General features: G+C 40.1%; 2 protein-coding genes across 2 annotated transcripts in view; both read right to left on the reverse strand.

The window, feature by feature from the left end:
- agmo (alkylglycerol monooxygenase) overlaps positions 1-15,071 on the reverse strand; it is a 61,407-nt gene extending 46,336 nt beyond the window's left edge. Inside the window, exons 1-3 of the mRNA XM_023299745.3 lie at positions 14,621-15,071; positions 9,391-9,521; positions 7,627-7,778 (exon numbers count right to left, since the gene is read on the reverse strand). Of these exons, the coding sequence (XP_023155513.2) occupies positions 7,627-7,778; positions 9,391-9,521; positions 14,621-14,740 (403 nt within the window). The 5' untranslated portion in view covers positions 14,741-15,071. The remainder of the gene's footprint in view (positions 1-7,626; positions 7,779-9,390; positions 9,522-14,620) is intronic.
- A 2,857-nt stretch (positions 15,072-17,928) lies between these two features.
- meox2a (mesenchyme homeobox 2a) lies at positions 17,929-27,578 on the reverse strand. The gene is made up of 3 exons (XM_023299741.3): positions 26,149-27,578; positions 21,723-21,895; positions 17,929-18,909 (listed from the first exon to the last, which is right to left on the reverse strand). The coding sequence occupies exons 1-3, from the start codon at positions 26,696-26,698 to the stop codon at positions 18,691-18,693; spliced, it is 942 nt and encodes a 313-aa protein (XP_023155509.1). The 5' UTR covers positions 26,699-27,578; the 3' UTR covers positions 17,929-18,690.
- Positions 27,579-27,613: the final 35 nt, after the last annotated feature.

A 27,613-nucleotide genomic window follows, 5' to 3' on the forward strand; every position in this document is an offset into this window, starting at 1 on the left:
TCTGTCAGCAACTGAAAACTTAGCTTTGACTCTCTAAAAGCAAAATAACACCATGAAAAATGCAATAAAAAGAGTTAATTAGGAAAGTAGCACTCACTAAAGCTACTGCACTGGTCCTGCATCAATGATGAGAATGAAGAAAATATTTGTGCCAGCAGTCCAAATAACGATTCACTTTATTTGAGTCCGTGTGTGCACAAAGATTATTCAAATATTTGGCTATCTAGATGTGCCTCAACTTGAACCACAACTAGTGTTTGTCCATGCAGATTCCAATCAAATGCAAAGCAAAGGCAATAAATCCTAGTCTAGTCCATTCACAGGATTTTGCTAATTCTTCTATGAATGGAGCATCCTGAATTTCATCCCAGTCTAAATTAAAAAGCGCAGATTGAGGCGGTTGAGTTTCCTTTCAATCTGTTGCTATCTCCAAGATCACAGTGTCTGGCAAGAGCGAACCCAAGCAGTAATGTCCCCTTAGTAAAGATGGCATCAGCACAAAAGACTGCAGTGTTTCAAGTACTTTCCACTTAATTATCTTTGAGCTGTCCTTTCATGTGGAAGTCATGAGAAGGAAACTATGAAAATGGCCATAAAACTGGCCAAACTGAAAATGATATTTTATGCTGAGGCTAATATGGACTCATACTTGCCAGCACAGAATGTCACTTCTGCTTCTTCTTGCAGTTTTCTATTGTAATATTTCCCTTATTATGCCACATCAAGATTTATAGCTCATATGTTTTGACACAATATGACTATACATGCAGCATTCCTGCAGGTTTGAAGCAAAACCCAGCGAGATTGTGAAACTGCTCCAAGAATGCAATAAAACTAGACAGTGCCCCTAAAGCATCATTACATGACAGTCTGACGCTTTTTGAAGTGTTGAAAAACACTAGCTGCATCCTACATGTTTCATTCCTCAGTGCTTCATTATAGAAAAAAATCCACCCGTCATATTTTGGTTGAACCTTCCTTTGGAAGGAGCTGGAGGTCAAAACTGGGTTGACCAAGATGACCTCGGCTGACCAGAGTGAAGAGTGAGGATCATGCCGGCCCTGTCCTGCGGTCGGAGACAGCCACTTCCCTTTGGTAACAAGTGGAAAAGCTTATATATCCTGAGCGAGCGCTGTGGCTGCTCAGCTGCAGTAGACTATCTGCGACCCCACAATGTTCCATAATAACAACCCCAATAGGCTGGAAGAAGAGGAAATGAAAGTAAGTGGAAAGTTTTTGAGACATTGAAATGATTCTGCAGCTCAAAAATAAAATAATTCCGACCGTATAAACCGAGCCGATATGTGATACTGTAGGCGGCATTCCTCTGCGTCGTCGGACAATGAGAGAGAACACACACTCCATGAAATCCCCTCACAGATTTTATTGAATGGTATTCAGCAAGCACACTGTCTTGGTAAAAATGTCACACACAGATCATCAACCTCTGAGATATCAGAGTATATTGACCTCGGTATCCTCGATTCTGAAAGCACCACTCTGAAGATGTGTGTACGTGATTGTCATGCTGTGTATTTTTCCAGTCAAAGATTACAAAATCTAGAGGGGCAGGTGAGAGGAGGACAAAACTGTTCACTCTATGACAGAGTAACTATGAACTGGTTAATGTTAATCTGTATGAATTGGACCTTGACTTGATTCCGGTGCAAACTTGCACAACACTAGATAGAAAAGATACAATAGTGATCAGAATAGAAAGGGGTTCATCTGTATTAGGGGACAAACAAAACATGTTCAGTTACTGTTGAATGGAGAGTTTCCAAGTCTCATTTGTAGCAGGACTGCATGATATTTTAAAAACTGACATTGCAATATTTTGTTTTGCTGTGATATATTGCATTATTAAAACCACCCAAGGAATTGAATCATTTTATTTGGAAAGAATTACTCACCCTAAAATAATCGGGTGATTTTGTAGAGGAGTGTAGAGAGAATAAAACAAAATTTAAAAAATCTGAAAAGTGACTTTTGAGTGTGACCCATTTAGACTCTTTCTCAGGTGATATAACACTGGCAAATAGTTGGGTTTTTTTTTTTTTGCTTTGAATTTCATTCAGATCTGTATTTAAATTTGTCATACAGCTTTGAGTTCTGTGGTGCTAATTTAAGGACAAACAAGTAAGTTATGTTGCAACAATTGGAAATCACCACTAACAGAGTACCTGTTTTAATCAACATACTCCCTTGTGTAGCAGAATTATTTCCATACAACTCACTAGGTCTTTTATTGATAACCCTTTCATCATCAACATTGCAGTCAAAATTAGCATGTTATCACAATTATTGCTTGATTTTAGAGACAAAATATTTTCATTGCACTCACATTCAAATAAACAGAGTACTGCTTTGATTTCCAGGTTTAGCTACAATCCTGCTAAAAATCACTGAATCAAAATAAGACCTAAAAAAAGGCTCCTCTTCCCCTGAATCTGGTTGATCTTCAAGGGGCAACATATAAATGAAATTGTACTCAAAATTCCTTACTCTACTGATGTTCTCTGAACACATCAGGAGCAGGGTGCAGAAGATAGCTGGGAGGTTGTGCACATGGAAGCCTCTAGTCTCCACTCAGTTACTGTAGTGCAGCAGCTCATACAGGTATGTGATCAAATACTTTGAAAGGAGTGAAACAAGATGTTCTAATATCAGATTTACACTCAGTTAACAAACTAGCTTGATTTTATCAATGAACAGTGCATTGTAAAGGTCAATACCGCGTCAATATATATGTCTTCATTGAATTGTGTGAAGCCAAAATTGTGATCATGACTAGCATTTCATTAATTGGGTAGCCCAACAACTAACATGGAGTTTCTGTCCTTATTTTGCTATTAACACATTGAGCTTGCAAGTCAACGAACTCTGCAAAAATGAACTCAGTATATCCAAGAATCCTAAATTGGAGTAAATTATGTTGTATTGTGCAGTATTATTTACAGCCTTGACGTTGTTAGGCTAGCGAGTGTTTTAGGTCTGTTTATTTTATATTGAGTCTTAAAGAGTTAATCAGCACTGAAAATGTTTGGTTGGATCAGTTCAACCTGCAGGAGACTGTGAAAGCTTCTGCAACATGTTTTACTGTCATAGATTATATAATTTAATGATGAACTGGGAGAATATCACCTGTCACAAGTTCACAGAGACATACAGAATGTCTACGCCCTTCAGAGACCTTGAGAAAACCTTGCACAATGCACACAAGAAACCTGGTTCACATGGCTATAGGCACTGCGATTGTGGTTACATCACAACTTACATTTACATGCAGCTTAGTAATCAGATATCGCCATACCCCAAACCATACTAGTTCATAATCAGTTTACTTTTGGGTTGAGGCAGGCCAGAGGTTTAATAATTCTGGTTTCAAGGGAGCACAGCTACAATTTTAGATTTTTTAGACCAGTCACACTGACACTTTCACTGTCTATTGGTCTTGATCTTGTACTTACATATATGTGGTAAGAGATTTTTTAAGTTTAAAATGCCTGAAAAATCAAGTTCACCAGCAGAAATTACGGTTATTTATCATCACCAAATCAGAATTACAGTATTTATATAAAGTAAGTTACTGCAGTAGGCTGACTGCTCTAAGCCTACTCACTGTTGGACATACTGGCCTATCTCACTGTCTTTACAGCTGCCACTAATGTCAGGTTATGTAAATGGGAGGTTAAACAATCACTTACCATATGTGGAAATAAACTGGGGGCTATGCAGAGCAGATGGCCGAATGGCACTTTGACAAAAAAAATGTAATATTGCAGCACTGCAATGCTTAGTTGATTAAATAGGGCCAGAAATGTAAATCATTTGGTAAGTATATATAATAGCTGATTAAATAAGTATTTTTTGTTTGCAGTTTCTTCAATATGAGGTTTTGCTGCTTCCCTCTGTTTTATATCACTGTAAACTCAACATTTTGGGGCTTTCACTGCTGGTCGGGCAAAACGGGTCTTTGGATGATCTCACCGTAGATTGTGAGAAACTGAGCTGGACATTTTTCTGTTGTATCTGATAACTTGTTGACAAAATGGCTATTTGGTTACTGGAGAAAATAATAATACAAATGGCGATTAGTTGCACCTCTGTAAGGATGCTGCGCTTTGTCTAAGACACCATCTCTGGCTGTCTAACAATATTCTACTCTCTCACACATAAACCGTCCAGAACTTCATGTCAACAAACAAAATTAATGTCTAATGCCTGACCAATATGGGTTTTCCCATGGCCAATATTTGACCTATATCAATGGCGATAGTATAAAAAACTATTTTTTTAACAATTCAATCTGATGAAATAATGCGATTTAAAAATAACAGCAAGTAGGACAAATTTCTGAACTTTTTTATTTTATTTTACACTGTTAATATATGTCTTGCTATTGTTTGATAGCTTGCCATGGCTTAGGCCTCTATCTCTGCTCATTGTGCCACATGCTTAGTTTTTCCTCTACCTCTGTTAGCAATAATATCTGTAATAAATGCACTCTCTTTAAAGCAGTGGCGACGAGGTTTACTGAATGGGAAGCTAAGCTCTGCACCATGGAAAATGTCCCATTAGCTGCGGTAGCTAGTCTGGCCCCAGTATTCGGTGTAGACAAACCCAACGTCACCTCTTTAAGACTCTCCCTCGTTATCAACCGATGCCAATTAACTCAAAATAGTATTTAGTCAGTCCTTAATCAGTGTATCACTAAATATGATAAACACAAACTTTCTAGCTCTTTGCCGTTTCAAGAAATGTACTGTATCCCCAAAGATATGTATTAATAACTGATTCAGTAAAATACACACATCTAATTAGATCAGCTTTTCAGCAGAGGAACCTGATGTTTACAGATGATGGATTGCTTTGTATGTATTGTATTCAAAACAAAGTGTCTTAACGCAGACCTGCACATACAGACACCATCATTACATGCCCTCTGCCATGGTGGTTGGATGCTAAAACCACCTCTGGTGCAGCTTTAAAGTGAAGTAAAAGTTAAAATGACCAGCAGAATCCTGAGGCGATGTTCACAGTCAGAAGCATGTCGGCCAGTTCTTGGCGAGCTGTGGCAGATGGTTTAAAAACACAGCCTCTGTTTAGCCAGATTCTAACATCAACACAGCAGCAGCAGACTTTCTTCCAAAACTATGTGGACTAGACGGCTGGCCGCTTGATGTGCCACTGACACAAATAAACATGAGTGCAGGCCACAAATAAATACCTCTCTTCCGGTGTGCAGCTGAGCATCTGGCACGTGCATCAGTGAGCCAACACACACGGAAAGAGTCTTTTTTAAAGATGTTGAGCCACTACTGTAGAAATACTGTATCCGGTATATATTTTTTATCTGTGTTCTTTTATAGTGATGCTGCAAGACGTCGCTGCTTCAGAGGCATAACTATATACAGCCTGTTGCTGTGACAGCTCCGGGTTAAGACCACAGCTCTCTGGAGACCGAGGCCTCTCACATCTGCACAGCTCTAAAGCAGCTGGATGTAACTCAGAAATAATTGCTTCCTCTACAACGTCCAGGAAAGCATGATGTGTGTCCTATCTTCACGACTCCTCCCTGTAGGGATGGCAACTAAGTCAACATTTTACAGCCATTTATCATCAGCTAACTTTGTAGTCTCTTAGTAGTATGTGAGGGCAACATGAAAGCCAAGATAAGTTAGTTTGACGCTTGCAGGCAGCAGAGTTATAATGGCAAAGTAATCTAACATTCAATACAAAGAGAACAAAAACACAATACTGGAAACTATAGCACCACCTATAAAGCATGACATGGAAGCAGCTTATTAAGCCATAATTTGATGTAAATATAATTGCTTGAAATATACAGAGTGTATGTATGGTCAGTGGAGAAGAGGACTATGCTAGAGGCATCATTTGAAAGGTTTAATTGTTTTCTTTCCCTCTAGGACAAGCGTGTTACCACCGTGAATTCAAGCTGACCACAGTGACCATGCTCTGTGAAGGAGCAAACTTCAAAGCTGATACATCAACCTTTGGAAGCTTAGAGGAAAATGAGTCTTTCTTACTCTATGTGCTGATTTATAGGCTATAGAGAATTGCTGCTTTTACTCCACAAAACAACAACAATAAAAAAACACTCAAGAAGTAACAAACCGATTGTAGATAGCTAACATTGCTTTTTCTATCTGGGGACTAATTAAACCACTAAAATCATCTTTGTGTATCAAAATTAAATATTTAGACATTCTTTTCCCCCCCATTTCTGCTTTAAAATGGCTTCGATATAACTCTACACTGTTCTCAATCTAGACTGAGCAGGTCAATAAAGAGCCTCTCGCCTGCAGCTGAGCACATCAGCTCACCTACGACTTTGCTCAAACATTGTAGAACTTCAAACAATGGGAAGTTGAAATATTGGAGTATTAAGACATGCACATTCAAATTGATTTTGAAAACGTATGATATGGAAAATCCCACCCTGCAAGTTGACAGAATTGTTTTTTTTATGTTTGTTATGAATGAAACCCAAATAAATCTGAATCCGTGCTTGGTACGCCGTAGTTTTAAGTTGGAAAAGCTCAGGCATTGTGATAGCAGCTTACTTCACTCATGAAACCATGTAAAAAACAACATACACAAATGTTAATAAGATTTTTAAAAAGTATGTTCTCAGAGCAGAAATATTAATCTACACTAGATTTGTTGCAATGCGATCAAGAATGAAGCCTATCAAGGCATTTTTCTAATTGTTTGGTATCAGCTTTATTGAGCATGAATTCAATCCTTTGTTTGCATCTGCTATCATACGGGTGTCAGGAAGGGAGAGCACAATTTGTGGCAGGATGCTCATAATGCAATTTTTCAATAATTCTTTAATCAATAATCAGCTGCATTAGTCATTGATAATAATGCAAAAGGACATTTATCCTGTGCTGATAATATTGATTCAGTTCATGGACACATGATATGGGCGTCAAAATTGGCTCTGTTACACACGCCACTGCGATATAGGAATGCTGTTTAACTTGATCCCAGCTGGTCTGGAAGACATGAGCTCTGTCTACAGGACATTATGTGTCCCAGAAGTCTTTGTCATGGTGGCTCATTGCAAGCTAAACTCCTACAAGGCTCTCTCCTGTCAACACAGAAGTGTCTGCAGTCTAAGTGACTGCTTACTTGAGTCACTACACTATGAAACAATAAAAGGCACCACCTGGTGGTGCAGCCAGGTACTACAGCTAATGTACAATACATGTTCTGACATTCATGTATTGAATACGTCCACATCTTTCACAGCTTGTGGAGCCACAGTACACCCAATGCTCTTAACACTGCATTTCTTTCTAGATCTTTTTAACAAGCTTCGCTGTTTGTTGTCAATCATCTATGCAACATTAAAGAGCAGTCTGGAAGCAAAAAATGTAGTTTATCTCAATACTTTATATAGCTTGTCAAGCATATACACTGGATTGATTTCAATCAAAGTGAGTATTATTTAGAAAAATAATTCTGGGCTGAGAATATTAAATGACTTGGATAACATTAAAGGCAAGAAAATTTGATGGCGCCATCCCTAATCTACACCTAATGAATTTGAATACTTGTCTACTATGGGAATCAGTATCAGAGTCTTGTTGGTACCGTGAGCAAACCGATGGACCCAGTAGTAGCAGAAGTCCACTCCCAGGAAGGTGAGCCACCAGGTCCAGGCAGAGTCCCAGGGCAGCTCCACCAGGTGGTAGTGGTCCCAAACATACATGTAAGCAGACAGCTCACAGCCTCTCATCAGCAGCCTGATGGGCAACCAAAGCTCTGTTAGCTCACAGTGTGCTCAGGTAAGTATATTATGTAGTGCATGTTACAGCTGTAGTCTGGGCGTGCATGATAATCATCTGTTCACCTCATGCTTCACATCAAAACGTCATAATAGAAAGACTTGATCCTATTTCATTTGTAAATTTCTTTCTGAGAATCAAACATTTAAGAAAAACTAAAGGAATTTTGCATGACACCTGTCTAATCCCTTTATATACAGTATATAGGATCAAACAGAGTTACCTTGTCTATCTTATTCAACTTTTTTTTGCCATTATCCATTTTAATCATTTCAACAGAATGCAATACTATAGCAATGTGACTGTCATGTACAAAAGGCAGCACTGAATGTTGTCTGGTCTAAACTATCTTTAAGGAAACAACCTATGTATCTTGTGGCTACACACAAGAGCTGCATGTTTATGGTCAAAGTGCTAAAAATGATTATTATGATCAATGTTGACATCACATGTATTTATAATATTAGGTCATTGATTTTTTTGGGAAAAAAATAAATGTATTGCAATCCCTGTTCTGATACATTCCTGCTAATATAAAATAGCCCAAAATATTTTTTTCAAGGGGCACCATAAAAATAAAACTGTACTCGAAATGCCTCACTTGCTGAACATCTGCTAATGGAAAGAAAACAAGCTATGCAAGAACCCCAAGCTATAGCAAGCCCTAAGTAGACTATGCACAGAGAAGCCTCAAGTCTCCAAACTCAGCCACTACAGTGCACAAACTGAGACAGGTGTGTGAACAAAAATTACTTTTAAAAGAGTGAAACAGGATGTTATTTTGTCAGATTTTACTGAGCTGAAACTTAGTGATTCTATCTATATTTGATGTTTTCTATGGGCAGAGTTTTATATGAGATGTTAAGCCATAATCATGATCGTAATCAATATTTGATAAATTTTGCAGCCCTAACATACACACCAAGAGTGGTAGTGCATGTAAAGTATTGTGAATTTAGTTACCAAACTTCACATCCTTTTTAACTTATTTTATCAAATTCTAATACTTTTTGACCATAAATCTTAAGACAAACTCAGATTCATTATTCTAGCAATTTTGGATTAAAATATAGCAAAATAACAATAAATACTACTAGTGCATAGTAGTGCACAGCTATCAGGGGTATGGTGGCTAGATAATGTTAAGGGAGATGGTAGTATTATAATTATTCAATTACAAAAAGTCACATGGACAAATTACAGCTTCTCCCAAAGAAAAATATACACGAGTCCCAAGAGAAAATTGGGGCATATCTTCTGACTTCTATGCTCTTTCTGGACCTACTGAAGTAGATATAGATTACATTAGCTCACTTTAGTTACAGAAATCAACTAAAATGCCTTTGAGACCTACGAGAATTGCATGGGTACCCTATTTCTTTTTAACCCTTTGATGCACAACATGGGTCAAAAGTGACCCATGTTGTGCATCAAAGGGTTAAATTCAAAACATAAAAGGTGACTACGATAATGACACAAAAGTAAAGTAACACTTTTTCTGCAACTGCACACACAACTTTCCCATTTTATCATACAGTGTGACCTGAGTGCTGCCTGCTTAAATGCTCACATTGGGAGTCTGGAGACCATTCCAGCAGATATGGAGGTGAGTCCATCACTGATGGTGACCACCGAGCCCCCTGTCTTCAGCACGCCCACCAACAGCTCCAACACCATCAGTCCTATAAAGAAAGGAGTGGCCTGCACACACACACACACACACACACACACACACACACATATACACGCACACACACACACAAAAAAAACACACAAACACAAATCATGATTCAGCACTGTTGCATACTGTCAAAACAAGACAGTTTTAAGTCCACTGTTGCTTTTACCAGTTGTGTTGAGCTTGAGTATTTGTTTTGGCAGATGAGCTATAAGCTTGCACGACTTTCATGTCTTGTGATCCGTGATGTTTGTTTCACTGTAAGAGCCAGGGGCAACGGGTCTAAAGCCACAATAAATTGGCAGATTGGAGAGCACAAACATTTGTCTGAGCAGAGCAGCAGTGGGGGTAGAAATGATCTCAGTGGATGAATTAAACATCATTGCTAACAAACAGCCCATTTCCATTTTATTATTATATTGGAGCCAAGCGAAAATCAAACAAAGGGTAAAAGAGGCTATTTTAGGAAACGTAATAGTCTTTATGCCGACTCATAAAATCAGGGCTGCAAAATAGTTGGCGATTAATTTATTTTTTGACAACTAATCGATTACTTGGTTATTGGCTTTGAGTTTTTTTTATTAAATCAAAAGCAAAAAAATCAATAAAAAGTCAAGAAAAATAGAAACTTCTTCGATTTGAATATTTTCTGATTTCTTTACTTCTCTGTAACATTTTAGGACATAACCTTGACTGTCTGGAAACCATTTTCTTTCATTTAATAACAGACCAAAACAATCTATTAGCCAAGATGAAGCTAGTTGCAGTTCAAAGAAATACAGTCACACAAAGTTACCTATGTAATGTGAAGTTAGTCTGTTAGCCTCAATAACTGACAAAGTAGCCATAAGGACATGTAGAGAGCAGGCAAACAAGCTACCCTACCTTTAGAATAATTTGGTCCGAAAAGAAAATAAAGAAGTACCTGTCATTTTCAGTGTATTCCTAATTCAGGTTTCACGTAGAAGTCCCTCTCTGCAGTGCAGGTTTGTTGGTAACAAGAACTTTTGCTCCAGAAATCTTTGTATGATGCTTTTAAAATTCACTTCGTTTAAGATTAACACAGTACTTTTTATGTAGTTTGAAACGGCTGAACCGTAAAGTCGTGGTGGAAGAGCTCCAACTTTCACTCATCTCACGAGAATGTAAAGTTGAAAGCTGCAAATTAACAAGTCCTAAGGCTCCATTTCAAAGTGAATACAACAATAGCAGACATCAAAACGGCTTAGTTAAAGTCCAAGTATGACATTTGCACAGTTTGTGGCAGCATGTCACATGGAACTTTCGGTTACTACCAGGATAAGTAAACCATTTCTTTTAATCTCATGAGACTTCATTTAAAAGAAAAAAAATCTTCTTTTTGAAGAAGAATGTTTGGTATTTCCAGCAGTCACCACAACAAAAAAAAAAGCCAACAGCAAAAAAAAAATAACACTGGAAAGAACAGATGACACGCAGTAACGACTTATGACAAAACAAATGGTGAGCACTAACCAAAGAGTCAGTGACAGGCCTTTATTTCTAACGGTTCTGGAAACACGTAATAACGTCTTAATGGGTCTGTCAAACATGGAACAAATTAGTGAGGGACGGGGTTAGTAAACAGGTCACTACTGTGACTTGAGCAGCGTGTGGGCCCTGCTGCTCAGCTTTAGCTCGAAGGCGCTCATTGACCAAGTGACTGCAGTCGTAACCGGGGGACACATGGCCTCGGTAGGAGCGAGGAATGAAAGGCTTGACGAGACCATGGAGGAGCACATCTGCAGGTGGGGAGAGAGGAAGTGTGTGTGTGTGTGTACTCATGTGTGATGGAAGTGAGAGTGAGTGTGCATACATGTGCATATCCCCATGTGAATGATTCCACTTTAGCACGCAGGTGTGTGATGTGAGTGTGTGCGAGTGTGTGTGCACCAGCAGAGGCGAGAGCGCCACTAGGGACCTGCGATCACACGCAACGCTCCAACATCTGGCAGCAGACTGCAGAGCTGCAGCTAACAAATGGGCTCGCAGCGCAGGCAGACCTCCTCCAGACCCGCTGAGAGAGAGATTATCATTCTGGACCACGGCCTAAAACCTTCCCTCCTTTTTTCTCTCCTGTCTAGCAGATAGTTTTACCTCTGCAGCCCTGAGTTCTTGACAGCTCGGGACAGAATTATTCAGCAGGGCAAGCCGATTCTCATGCTGTGCAAAGAAGAAGACTGACTTTATTTTTCTTTTCTTTTTAACACATGCATCTCCGGCCACCGTCTCCATTTTTATGCTCCTTTCTGTTCCATTTGTTCATGTAATGTTACTTTGATATTTTTAATGTTTTTCTTTGTCATCTTGCGTGTTTTTTCCTACATTTTATCCTTTTAACAACAAAAAAAAAAAATCACATTAAAGAAAAACTATTCTATAACGCAGCATGCTTTGAGCTCATGCAGACTGTTGTGGCGTCTAATAATTCTATTTTGTTTTCTTCTAAATTCAACCTTCAACTTCAACTTGACATTTGTGGACCAGATGTCTGCATTTTCCTCAACAGCCCTTTTATAAGGTCATGGATGACTGATGTTGGTGGAAAACATTCAGCCTGACAATACACTTTTATCACTGCTGTCTGAGAAATATTGTGTTTGCGTTCAAATCACTAAATAACAGAGACCTGCCAACAACCCGCAAAGCCATAATTCCAAACAACTCCAAAATTAGAGGATTGTTTTTTGCTTTTATCTAATTAATCTGGCCTGTTGGGATCACAGAAAAACAGTTGTGAAGAATAATTAATGACACGTCACACACTGTAAACAAAGCTGAGTCACTACACTGGCCGGGCACACCCATGCAAACTTTTATCACCATCAAGCCCTGCAGCAACAACAAATTTGCTTAATCACATTTGGTAGTGGGTTATAAGGACGCCTGCTGTGGGGGTAATTGTTCTCCTCCCCTGATGTGCTCATAAAACTTCATAACAAACATGTGCTGGCAAACCTGCACCAGACATTCACAACAATAAAATGGAATTGAGACACTGTAATGTGACAGCAAGGCGCAGGGGGAAAAAAAAACGCCTTTTTGTAAATTGTGCATTAAGCAGAAGTAATTAAGTGCATAGATTTAGTCTCTGCAGGCATGTGTGTTACCACTGGATTGAACTGCAACACAACTTGAGGTTAGTGAGACACATTCATGAGAACTGAAAATTTTGCTCTTTCTTTTAATTTGTGCCCATATTAATTAGTGTCTTTGTGCAAAATGAGCCTATTTTATGACCTACCTGTCTTGCTATATGTACACATGTGATTTATTTTTGAGTCTCTAATGAAAAAGATTAGACTCTAGCAACCGGTCAAGTTGCAGTTTACATCCATGCCTCTCCAGATTCAAATTACATATGTAATAAAGACTTTAAAGTCCAAAAAACAGAGTCAAGTTCCTAGTATGTGTTCATGACTGGCAAAGTTGTAGTCATGACAGTAGACAATGCCTCAAATATGGATGTTGCTGCAAAGAAACTGTAAATTCTCATGCAAGGATCCTTTAACTTGGTACCACAGAAGAACAATCCAATCATTACAGTTTCAAGTTGGGCACCCAGCATTAGTGTTACTAATTCAGCATCCAACAAAATGTAAAATCTGATTACAATCTTCAATTTTATTCCCGAGTTCTGGCATTGAATAAGGACCAAAAATGTGTTTTTGCAGAACAGTGTGATTTCACAGTAAAGCCGACCTTTTAGCTTTAAAATGTCATCACTTCATCATTTTATCACAAAACTCTTAACATCTGACCACAAAATCTACGTCACTTCAACCATGAGTACAACAGATATTTGTGTCAAATTTGAAAACATTTCCTCCTGGTGTCCCTGACCCATTGCATTCCTGAGCATGAGATGTACACATGACAGAAGCCAAAAACACAATGCCTCCAGATATAGCTTACATGAGTGCATAATAAAGGTCAAACTAACTAACTTTGCAGATTAGCTTTTTTGGATCTCTGAAACATCCAACTTTATAGAAAGCTTGTCATGGCTTGACTGCAACACCACCACACAAGATTTTAGTTGTAAATTTCCTGTCATGTAGAAACCCATTTAAACCTTCAACTCATCTGCAAGTACAAAAATACAACAACGTGGAGATTAGCAATGATTTGCATAACCAAAAGTCATTCATGTCAGCAAAACTTCACTGGTTTCGGCTTCAGGAGTGTGAATATTTGCTAGTTTCCCCTTTTTTTAAATACAGCTTTAAAGTCAGCATTATCTGGATTTTTGGATATTTAACATCAAAATCTCTATCTCATTATTTATGACATTGTGAGTTTTTCCAATTCTGTATTGTTTTTAAAGAATTGTTCTTTTGATAATGTCTTATTGTTATTGTACAGCCTTGAGAACAGTCACTTTACATTGCACTGCACATACTGTATGAGCATGTGACATATAAAACCTCTTGAATCCTGAATCCAGTCAGACAAAACAAGCAAGTGGAAACATCACAATTTGCCTGTGATTATAAGTAGTACTACGCATAACCAATTTTGTTGTTAAAATGACTTCTGTGATGCTAGATTTTAAGTTTAACACCATTCCATGACACTAAAATTCACAATTAGTACGTTGGTGTTGATAGCTGGGCTGCAGAGAATAGCTACTTTAATTATCAATTAACCTGCCTGTTATTTTACAGTTGCTCCATCTTCAACATGTCAGAAAATACTGAAAATTGCTCGCTATAACTTCAGATGATTTGTAAGTGCTAGTTCTATACAACTAAACAGAAACAGAAAGATATTCAGTTTGGTGTCATTTATGGCAAAGAAAGGCAACACTGGGAGGCTTGAACCGCTGAATATTTTACATTTTTATCTCACAAATACCAAAACAACGAATATTTAATTTGCACATTAATTTTCAAGTGATCAGCTAATCAAATAATTGACTAACCACTGCAGCTCTACTTCACTGTGGACTCAATCCCATTTGTTTCAGTTGTATTATTCCTCCACCTCCGAATGACAGTAAAGGTCAGTGGAGGTCACAAGGAGTTGGGTGAAGGACTCATTTTCATCTTACAATAAAAGCATCAGATTTATTCCATGTGAAAGAGAATGAGGCTACACCCACCTGTTCCACATACTGAGGGACAGCTTCCACTTTCTGAAAAGATGATTCATTGGGTGTGAGCATGAAAAACATGCTCCGGAACCCCCTGGACACCGTGCCGAGCTCCATTCCTCCTGCCATGGTCCCCGCTGCTGCAGCCCAGGTGACTTCTGATACCTGTACAGGTGCTACACTCAGCGGACGCTCCGTTGCACCCGCTGGAAGACCTCACTTCAACTGTTTAACTGCCTTGTTTTGGTCTTGTTTCAACTGAAGTAGGTCAGTTACGAAATACAGAGCCCTCCACAGCTGATGAGTGAACTTCTCACACGCACGAAAACCGTCTGTGTCGGTTTAAAGCGGCCGCAGCATCTCGTTACTACTAACGCCCATTAATCCGCCATTGATAGGAGCCGCTAAATTTACCTTTGGTCACGTTGGTTGCACTTGCAGGTGTCGCGTTCCGTGTCACCTTATCTCGCGAGACTTCGTGATACACGCAGCCTGTTGTTTACATGTTTTGGAGCCTGCTGATCAAAGTCGAGCTGTCCTTTCGGTCATGGTCACCGTGCTATTTATTTTTTAAAGGTGTTATTGTGTGTATAAAAAAATACTTAACAGGGCTGTAGCTAGGTTTAGAGAGTGCAGGGGGCGTTGCATTAAACACCATATTTGAAACCTTCATGTTTAACAGTGTTGTTAATTGATTTATGAATTGGCTTCACCATAACCTTTAAACTGTGAAATGTTAACTATGTTATTTCGTGGTGTGAAGTTATGTAAGTAATTTGATGTCATTCACATGCATTCATGAAATATAAGGCCACATCTAGCAGCCGTTCGGCTTAGTTTATCATAGCTTAACTTGGTTATAACCATAAACTGACATTTTGTGTTTCTTTACAGTTGTTTTGCATCTGTTTGTGGTCATTTTGCATCTTTTTTTGCCATCACTGTGTGGCTTTTATTGGTAGACATTGTGTTTGTTTTTTTTTTTATCATTTCATGTCTCTGCAATATTTTCCACGTTTTTTTGTTTTTCCTCTTCCTTTTATTTATTTATTTTGCATCATGTAGCTGTTTGTAGTCCTTCTGATGTTATCATTTTGTGTATGTCTTTGTTGTCTTTTTATAGTCATTTGATTTGCACGATTGACTTCAAATCAATATTTTTGTTGTGTTTTGTGGTTGTTATAAATTTAAAGGTGTATAATCAAAGCTGTTAAGATGTTGGGATATAAAGATGATATAACGATAGAAAGGGGGCAGGATGGGCAGCATCTCATTGGTTTTCAGAGCAAAACAGCTTGTTTAGAACAGCCCTAAAACCAGGGGTTATATACTCATGATGAAATTAAGCTTCTTTGCAGTATTTAGAACAGAAATGTGAAACTTGAATTAATTTGTTCAAAAGAGGTACAAAATGGGACCTTTAGGTTACTTCAGACAGAGTAGATGAATACCACTTATTGAGAGGGTGCTCAGCTGATGTCCCTGCAGACTTCCCTGCACTCTCACACACATTTCACATTACACAATGCTATATCACTTAGTGGCTATTTGTAAAAACCAGTCAAACTGGATTGAAATGGATTGCATTCAGGCTAATAGGTCTGGGAAACCAGTGTGACCAACCACTGTGGATAAAGTCTATAGATATAGTGTAGATATGAGGTGGGACTGCACAGCTGCTCTTTGTTTGGGTGAGAGTGGGTTTCAAGTAGAAATACTTCAGGTCAAGGCTAGATGGCTGACACCTGATACAGGAACCTAAACCCAACCCAGGTCCAAATTCTGCTCAGTCTTATCAGGTTAGTTAACGTTTTAGTTTACTGCTGACAGTCTCTGCTCTGTGTGTTGTTACCCATCACTGATGATATAACATAATGACTGCAGGAAAAAACAGTGCACGGAGGGGAGGATGTAAACTTGTGAGTGGATGTGGTATTATTCAGAGGACAAAATGTAAGGAGGTAAAAGCAGCTGGCTCAGCTATGATCATCTCACATACCTTGTGCTACAGATATTTTTTTGGCTTTATTAGATAGCGACAGTGAAGAGGCAGACGACATGCAGCAAATGGCCGCAAGCGGGATTCGAACCCGGGCCGCTGCATGAGGGACCAGCTCCTGTACATAGGTCGCTTAACCTGTTGAGCTATACAGGGGTCCAATTATAGATATTTTTAAGTGAAACAAGCTAAACAAAGATGGAATGCATCTACCAGCTATGTTGTAGATTTTATTATTATATAGCTATGACTGTTAATTTACCAGTTTAACTGATTTATGCAGATGAACCACATTTTGCATCAGGTAATCCTTGATTTCAAGTAGCATTCCCATGGGCCTGTTTGCAGAAGACCTCTATCTGATACCCACTGCTGGTCTTAGTTACAGACCCAAACAGGATTCAACGTTGACTGGGCGGCACATTTGCTCTGTCCCTTGATGAAAGCACTCAACCAAATACTGGTGCATTTCACCATGTGTATCAGCGGAGGATTTTACACTATCAGAGGAGACCACAAAAATTAAAGAATTTCCAAAAATGTGCTCACTTGTCTTATGATCATGGTGCTGTTGTATAGTTAAGAGATAATAGCTTTGTTTTTTATTGTTTACAGATACAGTACATCAGGCCCACTGATACTGGCCTGTTGGTAAAGAGCATTAATAGTTTTGAATGCACATATCTGATGCTTTTAGTGAAATTTTACCTATTTCTGTTTTAAACAGCCAGAGAAGAGGCAACAAGAACACAGCAGCTGGTTGCTGCTGCTGAAGTGGAAAGAACATATTTGGAGGTGAGTGTGCTGTGACGCATGGTTTGGTACATTTAAAGTTCGTCATAACTTGGCTGATAATGTCCACATACTAGATTCTGAGGCCTCGTGGAAAAGGTGAGTGTCCTCCATATTTGTAAAACGCTGCACTGAGTGAGTGTCGATGCAAAACTGGAACATTTCCATCTTGTGGGTTGCCTTTAGTGGAAAAGGAAAAAACTAAAAGCCTCAAATGCCGTGCGAGGTGCCTCTTCAAGAAATTAGAATGCACAATCACAGCGTGGTGAAAGATGAGCTCAAGTCATGAAATTATTTTCAACTGGATTTTGTAACAGAATCCGATCCTTTGCGGGTTCTCCTGAGTTTTGGCAGGAGCCTCCGACCCTGCCCCCAGGCAAAGGTGAGTTTAGCATGCACCGGCTTTCTACACTCTCTGCAATGTTTAATTCATTTCAGCTTCACTTCGTGGAACCCACATTCATCACCCTGGATATATGTGGAAGGATGGCAGCGTAGATGAAAAAAAACAGTTATTCATAAGAAATTCCATTTACCACTGGTTAAGTTTTATTCAATTTGCAAGTGTCCCTGAAAAGGTTTAATAAAATACTTATTTCAGGTTTCAGATTTGTTTGAAAAATGTAATCTCTAGGCAGAAAAGTGTCAGCTAAACAGCTGTCAGTGTTTATTAGTGCGTGAGCTGAATAGTCTGGGTATAGAATTATTGTTAAGGTAAGACAATACTGAGAATTATTTACAGATCATTTATATTAGCGAGGCAAATTTGATTTCCTGGCACTTGATTTGATCAAAAACTCAATTACATCGTAATTTACACTTTTATACGGTAGAAACTGATCGAGGTGCAGACTGTATGTTTAACAGTGCAAGCCCAAGCCTTAGCCTGCTGCTCTCTAAACACGCAACATGGAATGTTAACAACAGTTTTACTAAATATGATTTTCAAACTGTATTGTAATATTCAGTAATCTTCTATAACCAAGACACATCGCATTTGAAAAGTTACAATATTCTCTTTTTTTGGCATTTGTCAAGGAAATTTTAACCAATGGCTCTTTGAAATAGTTCACCATCTTCTTTTATGTGCTCAGTTCTTCAAAATTTACATTTTGCTTACACGATGAATTCATTTTCTAACATACGTCATTCATCTGTACATTTGTACACTTATTTAGCATCGTTGTATGACGATGGCGAATCAGCAAACAGCAGTCCTTCTAAGGACGGTCCTGAGGCAGAGGCAGGGCCTAAACTCATGAGGGAGGCGGGGACGGATGTGTGTGCATCATAAGTGAGCGTGCTCGGAGCTCTGGTCGCTGTCATGACTGTCCTCATTGGCTAAGGAGTCCGTCGAATGGTGGAGCGCTGCGATGCCAGAGAACTCTGACGGCAGCAAAGTCCCCTTTTTCACATTCACCAGTTCTTTCTCTCGAGCTGCTGCCCCCTGCTGGCCGCCTTTAACTCTTTTCCACTTCATCCTCCTGTTCTGGAACCACACCTTCACCTGTGGGGTTAAGTAGACAGAAAATGTCAAATTCAGAGCTCTTTAGGAGAGAGCAAACAGTCACAAAAATAATCAAGAAGTAGTTAGGAAGCCCTACTGCTTGACAGCAACTTTCTCTTAAAGTTTGGCAGCTATTTCTACAGCTGCAATTAGTGTGTGTACTGTTCCATCTGCCACTTGGCGTCTACCTGTTTTTCCCTGACTCAACAGCCTCGGCCGTATTTACGTCTCTCAGATTGATGATTAAGCTGTTGCTTAAAACGGTTTACACGTCAAGTAGCAGCAGAGGCTCCCTGAGTGTCGACACATGCGCCTGAAGGGAGGAGGGGTAGGACAGTGGTCGAGCTTGCCCCTGTCAGGCAGGGTGGGGTGGGTTTATTTTTGGGGAGTGTCATTCCGAGGGGACCGAGCAGTCACATGGCCAGGAAGTTAGTTGACAGCACAAACGTTTATCTTAAACGTCAGGGCCGTACGCTGTGCTGAGTATCACCTCAGATTCTTTACAAGCCTCAGGGCCTTTTCTGAAAGTGGGAGAGGGGCGAGTACTGCGGCAAAGGATCGCTTATTTATGGCTCTAATATCAACCCAGACATGTTATTCTCAAGGTCCATGGACACACACTACTCAGAATCAGCCACAGTGTACCTGGACTGCTTGACATTACACCTACAGTGACGCTCAGTTAACACCAAAGACTCCTGACCTCAATGTTAAGAAGGTTAGCAGAAGTGTCGATCTACAGGTTCTGCACGGCTCATTTAAACAAACAGTAATAAACCCCTCAACCCATTTTTACAACTTGAAATCAAATTAACAGTCTACTAATGAAGCACAAAAGCACATAACAAGCGTTGAATTAGTATGACTTGATTTGCAGGTCAAAAGATGCTGACATTTTGGCTAAAACTGCTAAATGAAAAGTGGCATCAGGTTATTCTTTTATAGCATATCGACAGCTAGATTTCATTGTGTTACTACTATCTTTTAAATACAGTTAAAATAGATGTAACTTAGAGATCTAGAGAAAAACCTACTTTTTAACTCAATTTAGTCTGGTTTTAAACTAAGCGTGCAAGACCTGACGCTCCACTGCTGCCATCTTTGAAAACAGTCCAGTTTTCACAGCCTACAAAGACATAAAACATCCATCAGATTTCTCCAAACAGCTCACACAGCATAAATGAAGCGCCGTGGCCAACTGATTGTATTGCCAATATTTACCTCACTATCTCCTGCTGTATATTTTCCCAGACAAAGCTGAGGTCACACACATCGTATGCAGCACGAGCTGAAGAAATTTCACACACATTTTATGCTGCTTAAAGCCACAGAAAGATTAATTGCAACAGTCTGGGAGAAGGCTGAAGGGGAGTTATGGTGGCGAACTCTGCACTTGGTGGCCCCGTGGAGTTCAAGGGAACGATGCCGTCTTTAGAGTTTTAGCACTTTCGTAACGTAATGCATTTGCAGAATGATACTTACATACTTTATGGTACATTTGTCACTTTTCATGTCACAATTTACTGTTGTTCTTAGGCTGAGGATTATGAACTTTTATGCGATAGTCCAGATGTACAAACCCATATCGCTTTAAAATCCCTTACAACACACCTGCAGACATTTTTATTCACTGGAAAAGGCAGATTTTTTCATAATAGCCACTTTTATCTAAAGCTCCTGAAACAAGGCCTTGAGTGTCGTACAATTTTAGCATCTATATCTATATGTTTAAGTAACGGAAAAGGTCTTACATTTTGAGAAACTTTGAGACTTCTATAAACGAAACAATATTCAGTTAGTTTAAATCAACACTTAGTTGTTTAAAATTGCCATTTATTCAATTAAAGTTGGGGTTGTTCATACACATACACTGTAATTTTTATATCTCATCCCTTTTTAGATCTTGTTTTTTAATACATTTCTCATGGCTGACATTTTTATTTGTGATTGAAGGAAAAGTAGGTGTAACTAAAAGCATTAATGGTGGCTAAACCCCGGTAAGCTGTGCCATTGAACCACTATAAAAAGCAGCAGCCTGGTACTAAATGGAACTGAGCCACTGCTGATGTTATTAGTTGCACCTGCTTTTTGAAGGTCCACTAGAGTTATTATTCTCCTTCAGGGCATTAATGTTGACTCACCAGCTCATTTTCTACTTTTGGATGTACTCAGCTTATGTCGTCATTATAATTTTTAATTTCGCATGACATATTAGACTTAAAGCGTTACAAACATATATATCTTTGGGATCTTATGTAGTTATTTGCACCCGAGGCATCATCAGAAACTCCATTTTTCCATCCAGCATTTTCTTTACATTTAATCACGTTGCAACATATCACTGGCAAGGTGTCAACTAAGTGTGAGTTACAGCTTCCAAATGGGTGTCATAGAATAACAGGCTGGACGCCGTTTCCTTCCCCCAACCATTTGTCTCCTGTTATTTATTTCATGTGCCTGCATTTTACAGCAAGCGGCCCACGCTCGGAGACCAATTTGTGCTTGCAGGGGTAGTGGGAGAGAGGAAGTGACTTGCTAGACAGCACTTCCTTCAACCCGTCTCCCTGCCTTGACTGTGGGCTGCCTGAAAGAATAGACAGGAACATCTGGAATATGATAGTCCCGTCTCACAGCCACATCTGGAGCACAATAGCCCTTGCACCGAAGTTACAAAAACACAGTAGCGAGCCGAAAAGCCTCCTTGTAGTCCCGAGGCCACCTCTGTTTTCACAACATGGCATTAATGTGCTAATGGGGGGGTTCAAAAATGTCTAAACCCAGGGGGAAACAAGCAGCAGTGGATAGGAACATACTTGTCTTTCAGTGAGGTCGAGGTTGACGGCGATCTCGTAGCGCCTTAGTCTGGTTAGGTAGTTGTGGTGGGCAAACTCGGCCTCCAGCTCTCGGATTTGCTCCTTGGTGAACGCCGTCCTCTCCTTCCTGGGCTTGCTGCTCACATCTGACTTGTAATTCCCATCTTGGGACTCTGAAACCAAACACCACACAGGTTTCTGTTGCACTCAGGGCAGATTTATATGCAAGAAAAATAAAAAATAAAGCAAATGTTATGTGGCAGGTGCAAGACAGCAGGGGAAGAAAAAAGGCAAAGTAAGAGAAACAATGAGAGCTGTCAGTCACACTTTATTGTTCAGTCATTGTTTATGAATTCTTTAAGTGGCTGGAAGGACTCATGTGCAGTAACACGTGTGTGTCTGACTGCAGCAGCTGTGCTGTTACAATAGGCTGCCTCTTATACTGCCAACATGGATTTAATTTATCTTAGTCTTGAAGAAATCTGCAGCTACAACCTCATTTTTTAAATGTGGAACAAAACAATCAGCAAAGCAGAATCAGCCAAAGTGCCACTATTTGGAACCAATTTTTTCCTTTTTTTCTCCCAGCATTGTATCTTTTGATTCACATCTTTCAGAAAGACAGTAAAAGTCATATATATTTATAAAAAAATATCCTGAAATCATGAAATTGACATTCATAAAATACTTCAAACACATTATTCTTACATTATTACAGTAAAAAATGTGCACGCACTAGATTTAAGGCAGATATTTGGGGCAGATTATGCGTTCCCCTTAGAAAAACAAAAATCCCCTGCTTGTGTCATCCCCACTTCAGATCACCACCCCGGAAAAATACTTTTTGTTTTGGTATTTCCAGACTTTCCGAGGAAAACACATACAGTTCATTTGCCCTCCGAAATTTTCCTATTGTGAGCAGCCTTTGTGGTTTCTTTGTTGGACACGCTTCAGTTGCACATTGCACTTGAAGGCAGCAGCGATTGCATGCTAATTCATCTGCGGTCCTGTTCTGCAGTGTGTGTTAATCCAGCAGGCCTCCACCAAGCCAAACTGTAAATAGTCCTCCAGCCCTGAGCCAGACTCACAAACGGTGCAAAGCTGAAGCCACGTAAGAGGAGAAACTATCTATTCAAGTAAGATCTCTCCCCTTAGGGACCCCTGCTGGTTCTGTTTTTGTGTCGTAAAGCGAATCTTCCTTCTAATTAAGTGTGTATTTTTTCAGAGCAAAATAACTCCCATGAGAGTCTAAAGAGAAGATGAGGGGTGAACTGAAACTGCTCTACAAAAGTTATATTTGTAAAGCTTTGTAAGGCACTGTTTTAGAGACAGAGACAAACAAAACAGATGTAAAACTGCAAGAATTCCCTCATGAATTTTATGAAATGAAACAAATCATTGCTTGACCCGCAGCTTGTGTCCGGCTCCCCCCTTGACCTTGCCTTTCCCTCCTTGTAATTTCTAACTCGGAGCGCTCCAAACAGTGTGTGGCTGATTGAAGTTGGCCTTCAGACGTATTCAGTCGCTCTCTCTGGTAAACACAGACATTGTGTAAAGAGAAATAAAAGTGTAACACCGCCAGCTGCTTTAGACAAGCAGGCCTGGAGTTAAAATGAGTGGCAGGCTTTTATGACACAGCCACTACACCACAGCAATTAGGTCCCCGCCGTAACTTTCATCTCCCCACAAAAAAGGAGGAATAATATGAGAAAAATACATGCACCCAGACAGGGCACGTCGTTTTGGGTTCCCAAATGAACTTGTGCAGAAGGGACTTTAAAATTAATGCAAGAATGGACGGTTATAATCATAATATGCTGATTTTTTTTTTTAATTTCACAGGCTGGAAATGGTTATTTTCCCTTAGTGAAAGTTGTGATATTTTGTTTTTTTCTAATATATATATATATATATATATATATATATATATATATATATATATATATATTTTCCTCACACACACAAGAATGAAGTCAAAAGCACCAACACGTCCGCAATGTTTTTCTAAAGCTTTCTCAAGGAAACTTCAGCCGCCAGCGAGAGGCATTCGGCACCTCACTCCTCCTTTTTACAACTCGGCCTCAAAATAAGACTTCAAGCACCTTTTATTGTTCCAGAGAATCTAGTAACTTCTTAAAGAACAACCACTCCCTCGACTATGCAAGTATGACCCAGAAACTGAGCTAAGACACTCTCCCCTTGCTTGCGCTAACAGCTTGCCCACAAAAAACCCGAGCAGGTTATCCAGAAACCAGACACCCTGACTCATCTTATTAGCCCACCCTGCGACCTTCCTTGAGGAAACAATCACAACTGGGTATTAGACACAGAAAGTTGAGATGCTTCATATGTGAGCAAAAGGGGGTAAAAGCTTGCATGGAAATGAGCTTTCAGGTGTTCCTATTATTTCTGTATCTAAATTCAGGTTTCGCTCAAGTTTCTGGCCCAGATGGTGAAACCTAATCAGAGCTGTATCTCGTGCAACAGGCAGCGGTCTGATATTTAGACAGCTGATTGAGTCAGCAACCCAGTTAGCCCCAATAATCAGCGTGATTGGTGTTAGCGAGGAGAGAATGCACAGCACATGTAATGAGTCTGCACTGACTATTGTTACAGGGGAAGTGGGATTTGGAGGCAGAGGCTCAGTTTCCCAATGATTTGACAAAAGAGAAAAGGAAATAGGAGGTAGTGTTTTAAATTACCAGATTAAATACACTATTGCAGCATTTTGCGTGTGGATAACTGGACACTGAACACAAACTAAACAAAAAAAAAAAATGAAGCTTTGAAAAGCTTTGCTGTGTTACATAATTTTGGTACATTTTACGCTGCAGAAAACTGTCACATCTGGTGTTTCTGTTAAATTGATGAGAAATGTGGAAAATAAATCATGTCCAGTGATGTGTATTAATTACAGCCAGTCAAAAGTTCAGTTTATTATATTTGCAAACTTGAGGTCGGTAAACTTTCTGTAAACTGCAGAAACAGCAGCCTGTCAGGGGGAATAGAAGGTGTCTTAGGTGACAACCAGCATCCTGAGCAAAAACTAATCACAATAAAGTGGATATGGTGCACTATGAATACGAAGAAGTGTTTAAAGGGTGCAGAACGGTGGTGAAGGCCCACAATCCTCAAATGGACAGAGAGAACGGCGAGACACAGTTTCCCTGGAAAACTCTAACCAATATCATTTTCCCAGCGAGAACCCTGGCGACCCGACCCCGGCAGTTTGTCATGCTGTGATTGATTATTGTGGTGACTGCAGGTTGGAAATGCTCTGCAGGTCATCAGGGAGGCGCTATCTATTCGAGCATAGTACTAAAAAAAGGATTTGTTTATAAATTTGTGAAGAAATGTTTTTCGAATTGTCTGTGGTTTGGAGTTTTTGCATACTGTCAGTCATAAGACTGTGTGTTGATTTTAGTTCAATAAAAAGTTAACATCACATACATGATTTAAGGATTTTATTTTTTTGTGTGTGTGTGATTTTTTTTGTCAAAGATTAAGGTAAGAACACCTGCAGCCACTTTAAGCTGTACAGTCGCAAAGTTTCCTGAAACTTTACTGAAAAGTAGCCTTAGATCTCACTGTGCTCACAGTAGTTTTAGGGATCAACAGAGAATTTATGAATGGAATTAAAAAATCTTGAAATAGAAATATCTTTCACAAAGATTTAAATAAGATAAATTAATTTTGCAACCCACTAGCAACCATTGCCTTTAAACTGCAGTAATTTCAAATGTGACACCCTTAATCATTCTCTGTCCCAGTATTTTGGTTTAGTTCAGTTAGTCTGACTGCGATTTGCTTAACATCCAGGATTTAGACGAGAAGAAAGCCTGAGAAGTCGCGTCCGCCGGGGTGTTTAGTGTGGCGCGAGGCGCCGGTGTAGCCTTTTACAATCCATGACATTAATTCTTTACTATGCGCCTCATTCTCTGCCCTCTGAAGAGTGTCGCAACAAACCAGATGTGATTTTTAAACAAAACATGGCAGTAGTCAGATGTGCCCACACAGTTATGATGTGGCCTTTGCTCCACGCTTCAGTCTGAGTGCTGCCTGCAGCCTTGCTGCGTGTCAGCCGACACCTACAAACTGCTTTTCAGACAGTTTTTTGTTTTTCTATCAGAGCTGCAGAATTCTCAACAGTGGTGCTGCTGAATGATTTAGAGTGACATGTACAGATGCTTGTGTTATTCTTGAGCTCTGCCTGGAATTTCTTGGAATGCTGATATTTATGTGATGATGTTTATCTAACAAAAGACACATTAGAAATGTTTCCAAAGATTTTTACTTTAAGTCTTTGGTTGAAAGAGCGTTTCATTTCATGATATCTCAAGAAAAACTATCCGAGAAATAAAATCTCTGCATTTAGAATCGTTCCTCTTCCTCTTTCTTAAAAAACTTCTCATGCAGCTCCTCTTACCTGAACTGTCACTTTTCCTCTTGCCGTTTCTCTTCTCGGCCTCAGCAGGTGACAGCGTCTGTCTGCCAAAGTCTGCAGGCACACAGGAGGCCCCTGTAGGGGTGCTGCTGCCGCCCAGACTGGGGGTGCTGGCACACATAGGGTGGCTCCGGTCAGGAGGTGTGGGCCCATTGTCATGGGATGAGTGGGAGTGGGAGTGCGGGTGGCAGAGGCTGTGGCGCGTACTGCTGCCAGGTGACGGCATCTGTGGGATATGCCAAGATGCGTGGTGTTGAGGTGGATGGTGATGCTGCTGGGAAGGCAGGTGGCCGCGGTGGGGGTGGTGGTGGTGCTGCCCGGGAAACAGGCTGTCATCACCCGGGTAGCTGGAGATGATACAGGGCGAAGGCGAGGACGTGGAGGAGGAGGACGAGGAAGAGGCCAGGTCTGGGTAGGAGACGTGGTCCGAGCGTCCGTGAAGAGTCAGGGGAGACTGGGTGAAGGCGGGATGCAGGGCCTGTGCTGGGGCGTGGGGGCTCCGCAGGCAGCCGAACAGTGTGTGATCCATCATGTGCAAACACACACGGCCCTCCAGTAAAGGTGAGAAGGGCAAGTGAAAGGGGGTGAAGTTACTAAATCGACCGAAAAAAACAAAAAAGATCACAAGCACATATCCAAGATGCTTCTCTTTTCTCCTCGACTATCCCAAAACTTCTCCCTTAAGTTAGAAAAATCAAATAGTCAGAACAGAAAGCAAAATGAGTTTTGAAATGGGTGTCCTGTGGTAATCCGGAGCATGCGGCCAGTTGCCAGGCTGTACAGGATAAACAGTTAGCCCAGGACAAGCTGCAGCAGAGCCTCTCAGATGTCAGGAGGAAAAGGGGACTGGAGCTCGAGGCTGGGAGCAGAAGGAGGTTCCTAGGAACTGCAGAACGACGGGAGCCGGCGGAGGGGATGTTATAAATAGGGTGTAACGTGAGAGGGAGGCTGGGTCATAGACTGCATACGCGCTACTGACCACATACATATGATCACCCTCCAAAAAGCACAGCACAATAAATCTGTACTATTAAAATGGCTGAGCCTCAGGAAAGAAGGCAATTTATTTTGGACTTGGATCTGACCTCCGGTGGCCATCTTTTTCCCTGCAAGAAAACAACCTTAATGGTTGATGGGTGGGGCTGGAGGGGAGGGAGGGAGGGAGGTCGTATGAGGGGAAGTGGGGGAGCGTGGAGAGGTAGAGGGGGAGAGGTATCAGGGGTTAACTCGGCATGTCATTCCATCTTTGTCAGTTTTGACCTCTTCAAATACTGTTAGTCTTGTGGAAGCGAGGCAGGGATGCTTGTTGCTTCCATTAATGGTTTCCTTTGCACACTGTTTTTGTCTTCTCATGCTCCAGTTAGAGACTCTTAGTTGCCATTTATCAGAAATATGAAAAGTTTTGTTGCAGAATAACTTAAAAGTGAAAATATATATATTTTTTATT

This window comes from Amphiprion ocellaris, chromosome 9 (genome assembly GCF_022539595.1).
Source record: "Amphiprion ocellaris isolate individual 3 ecotype Okinawa chromosome 9, ASM2253959v1, whole genome shotgun sequence".
NCBI lineage: Eukaryota > Metazoa > Chordata > Actinopteri > Pomacentridae > Amphiprion > Amphiprion ocellaris.

Bases quoted from the DNA above. Each gene is read 5' to 3' on its own strand.
- meox2a (XM_023299741.3), bottom strand. From the start codon at position 26,698: ATGATGGATCACACACTGTTCGGCTGCCTGCGGAGCCCCCACGCCCCA. The intron at 21,896-26,148 runs GTAAGAGGAGCT...GTTTGGTTTCAG, and splicing joins GAGGAAAAGTGACAGTTCAG to AGTCCCAAGATGGGAATTAC. The intron at 18,910-21,722 runs GTATGTTCCTAT...TTAACCCCACAG, and splicing joins TCGACCTCACTGAAAGACAA to GTGAAGGTGTGGTTCCAGAA.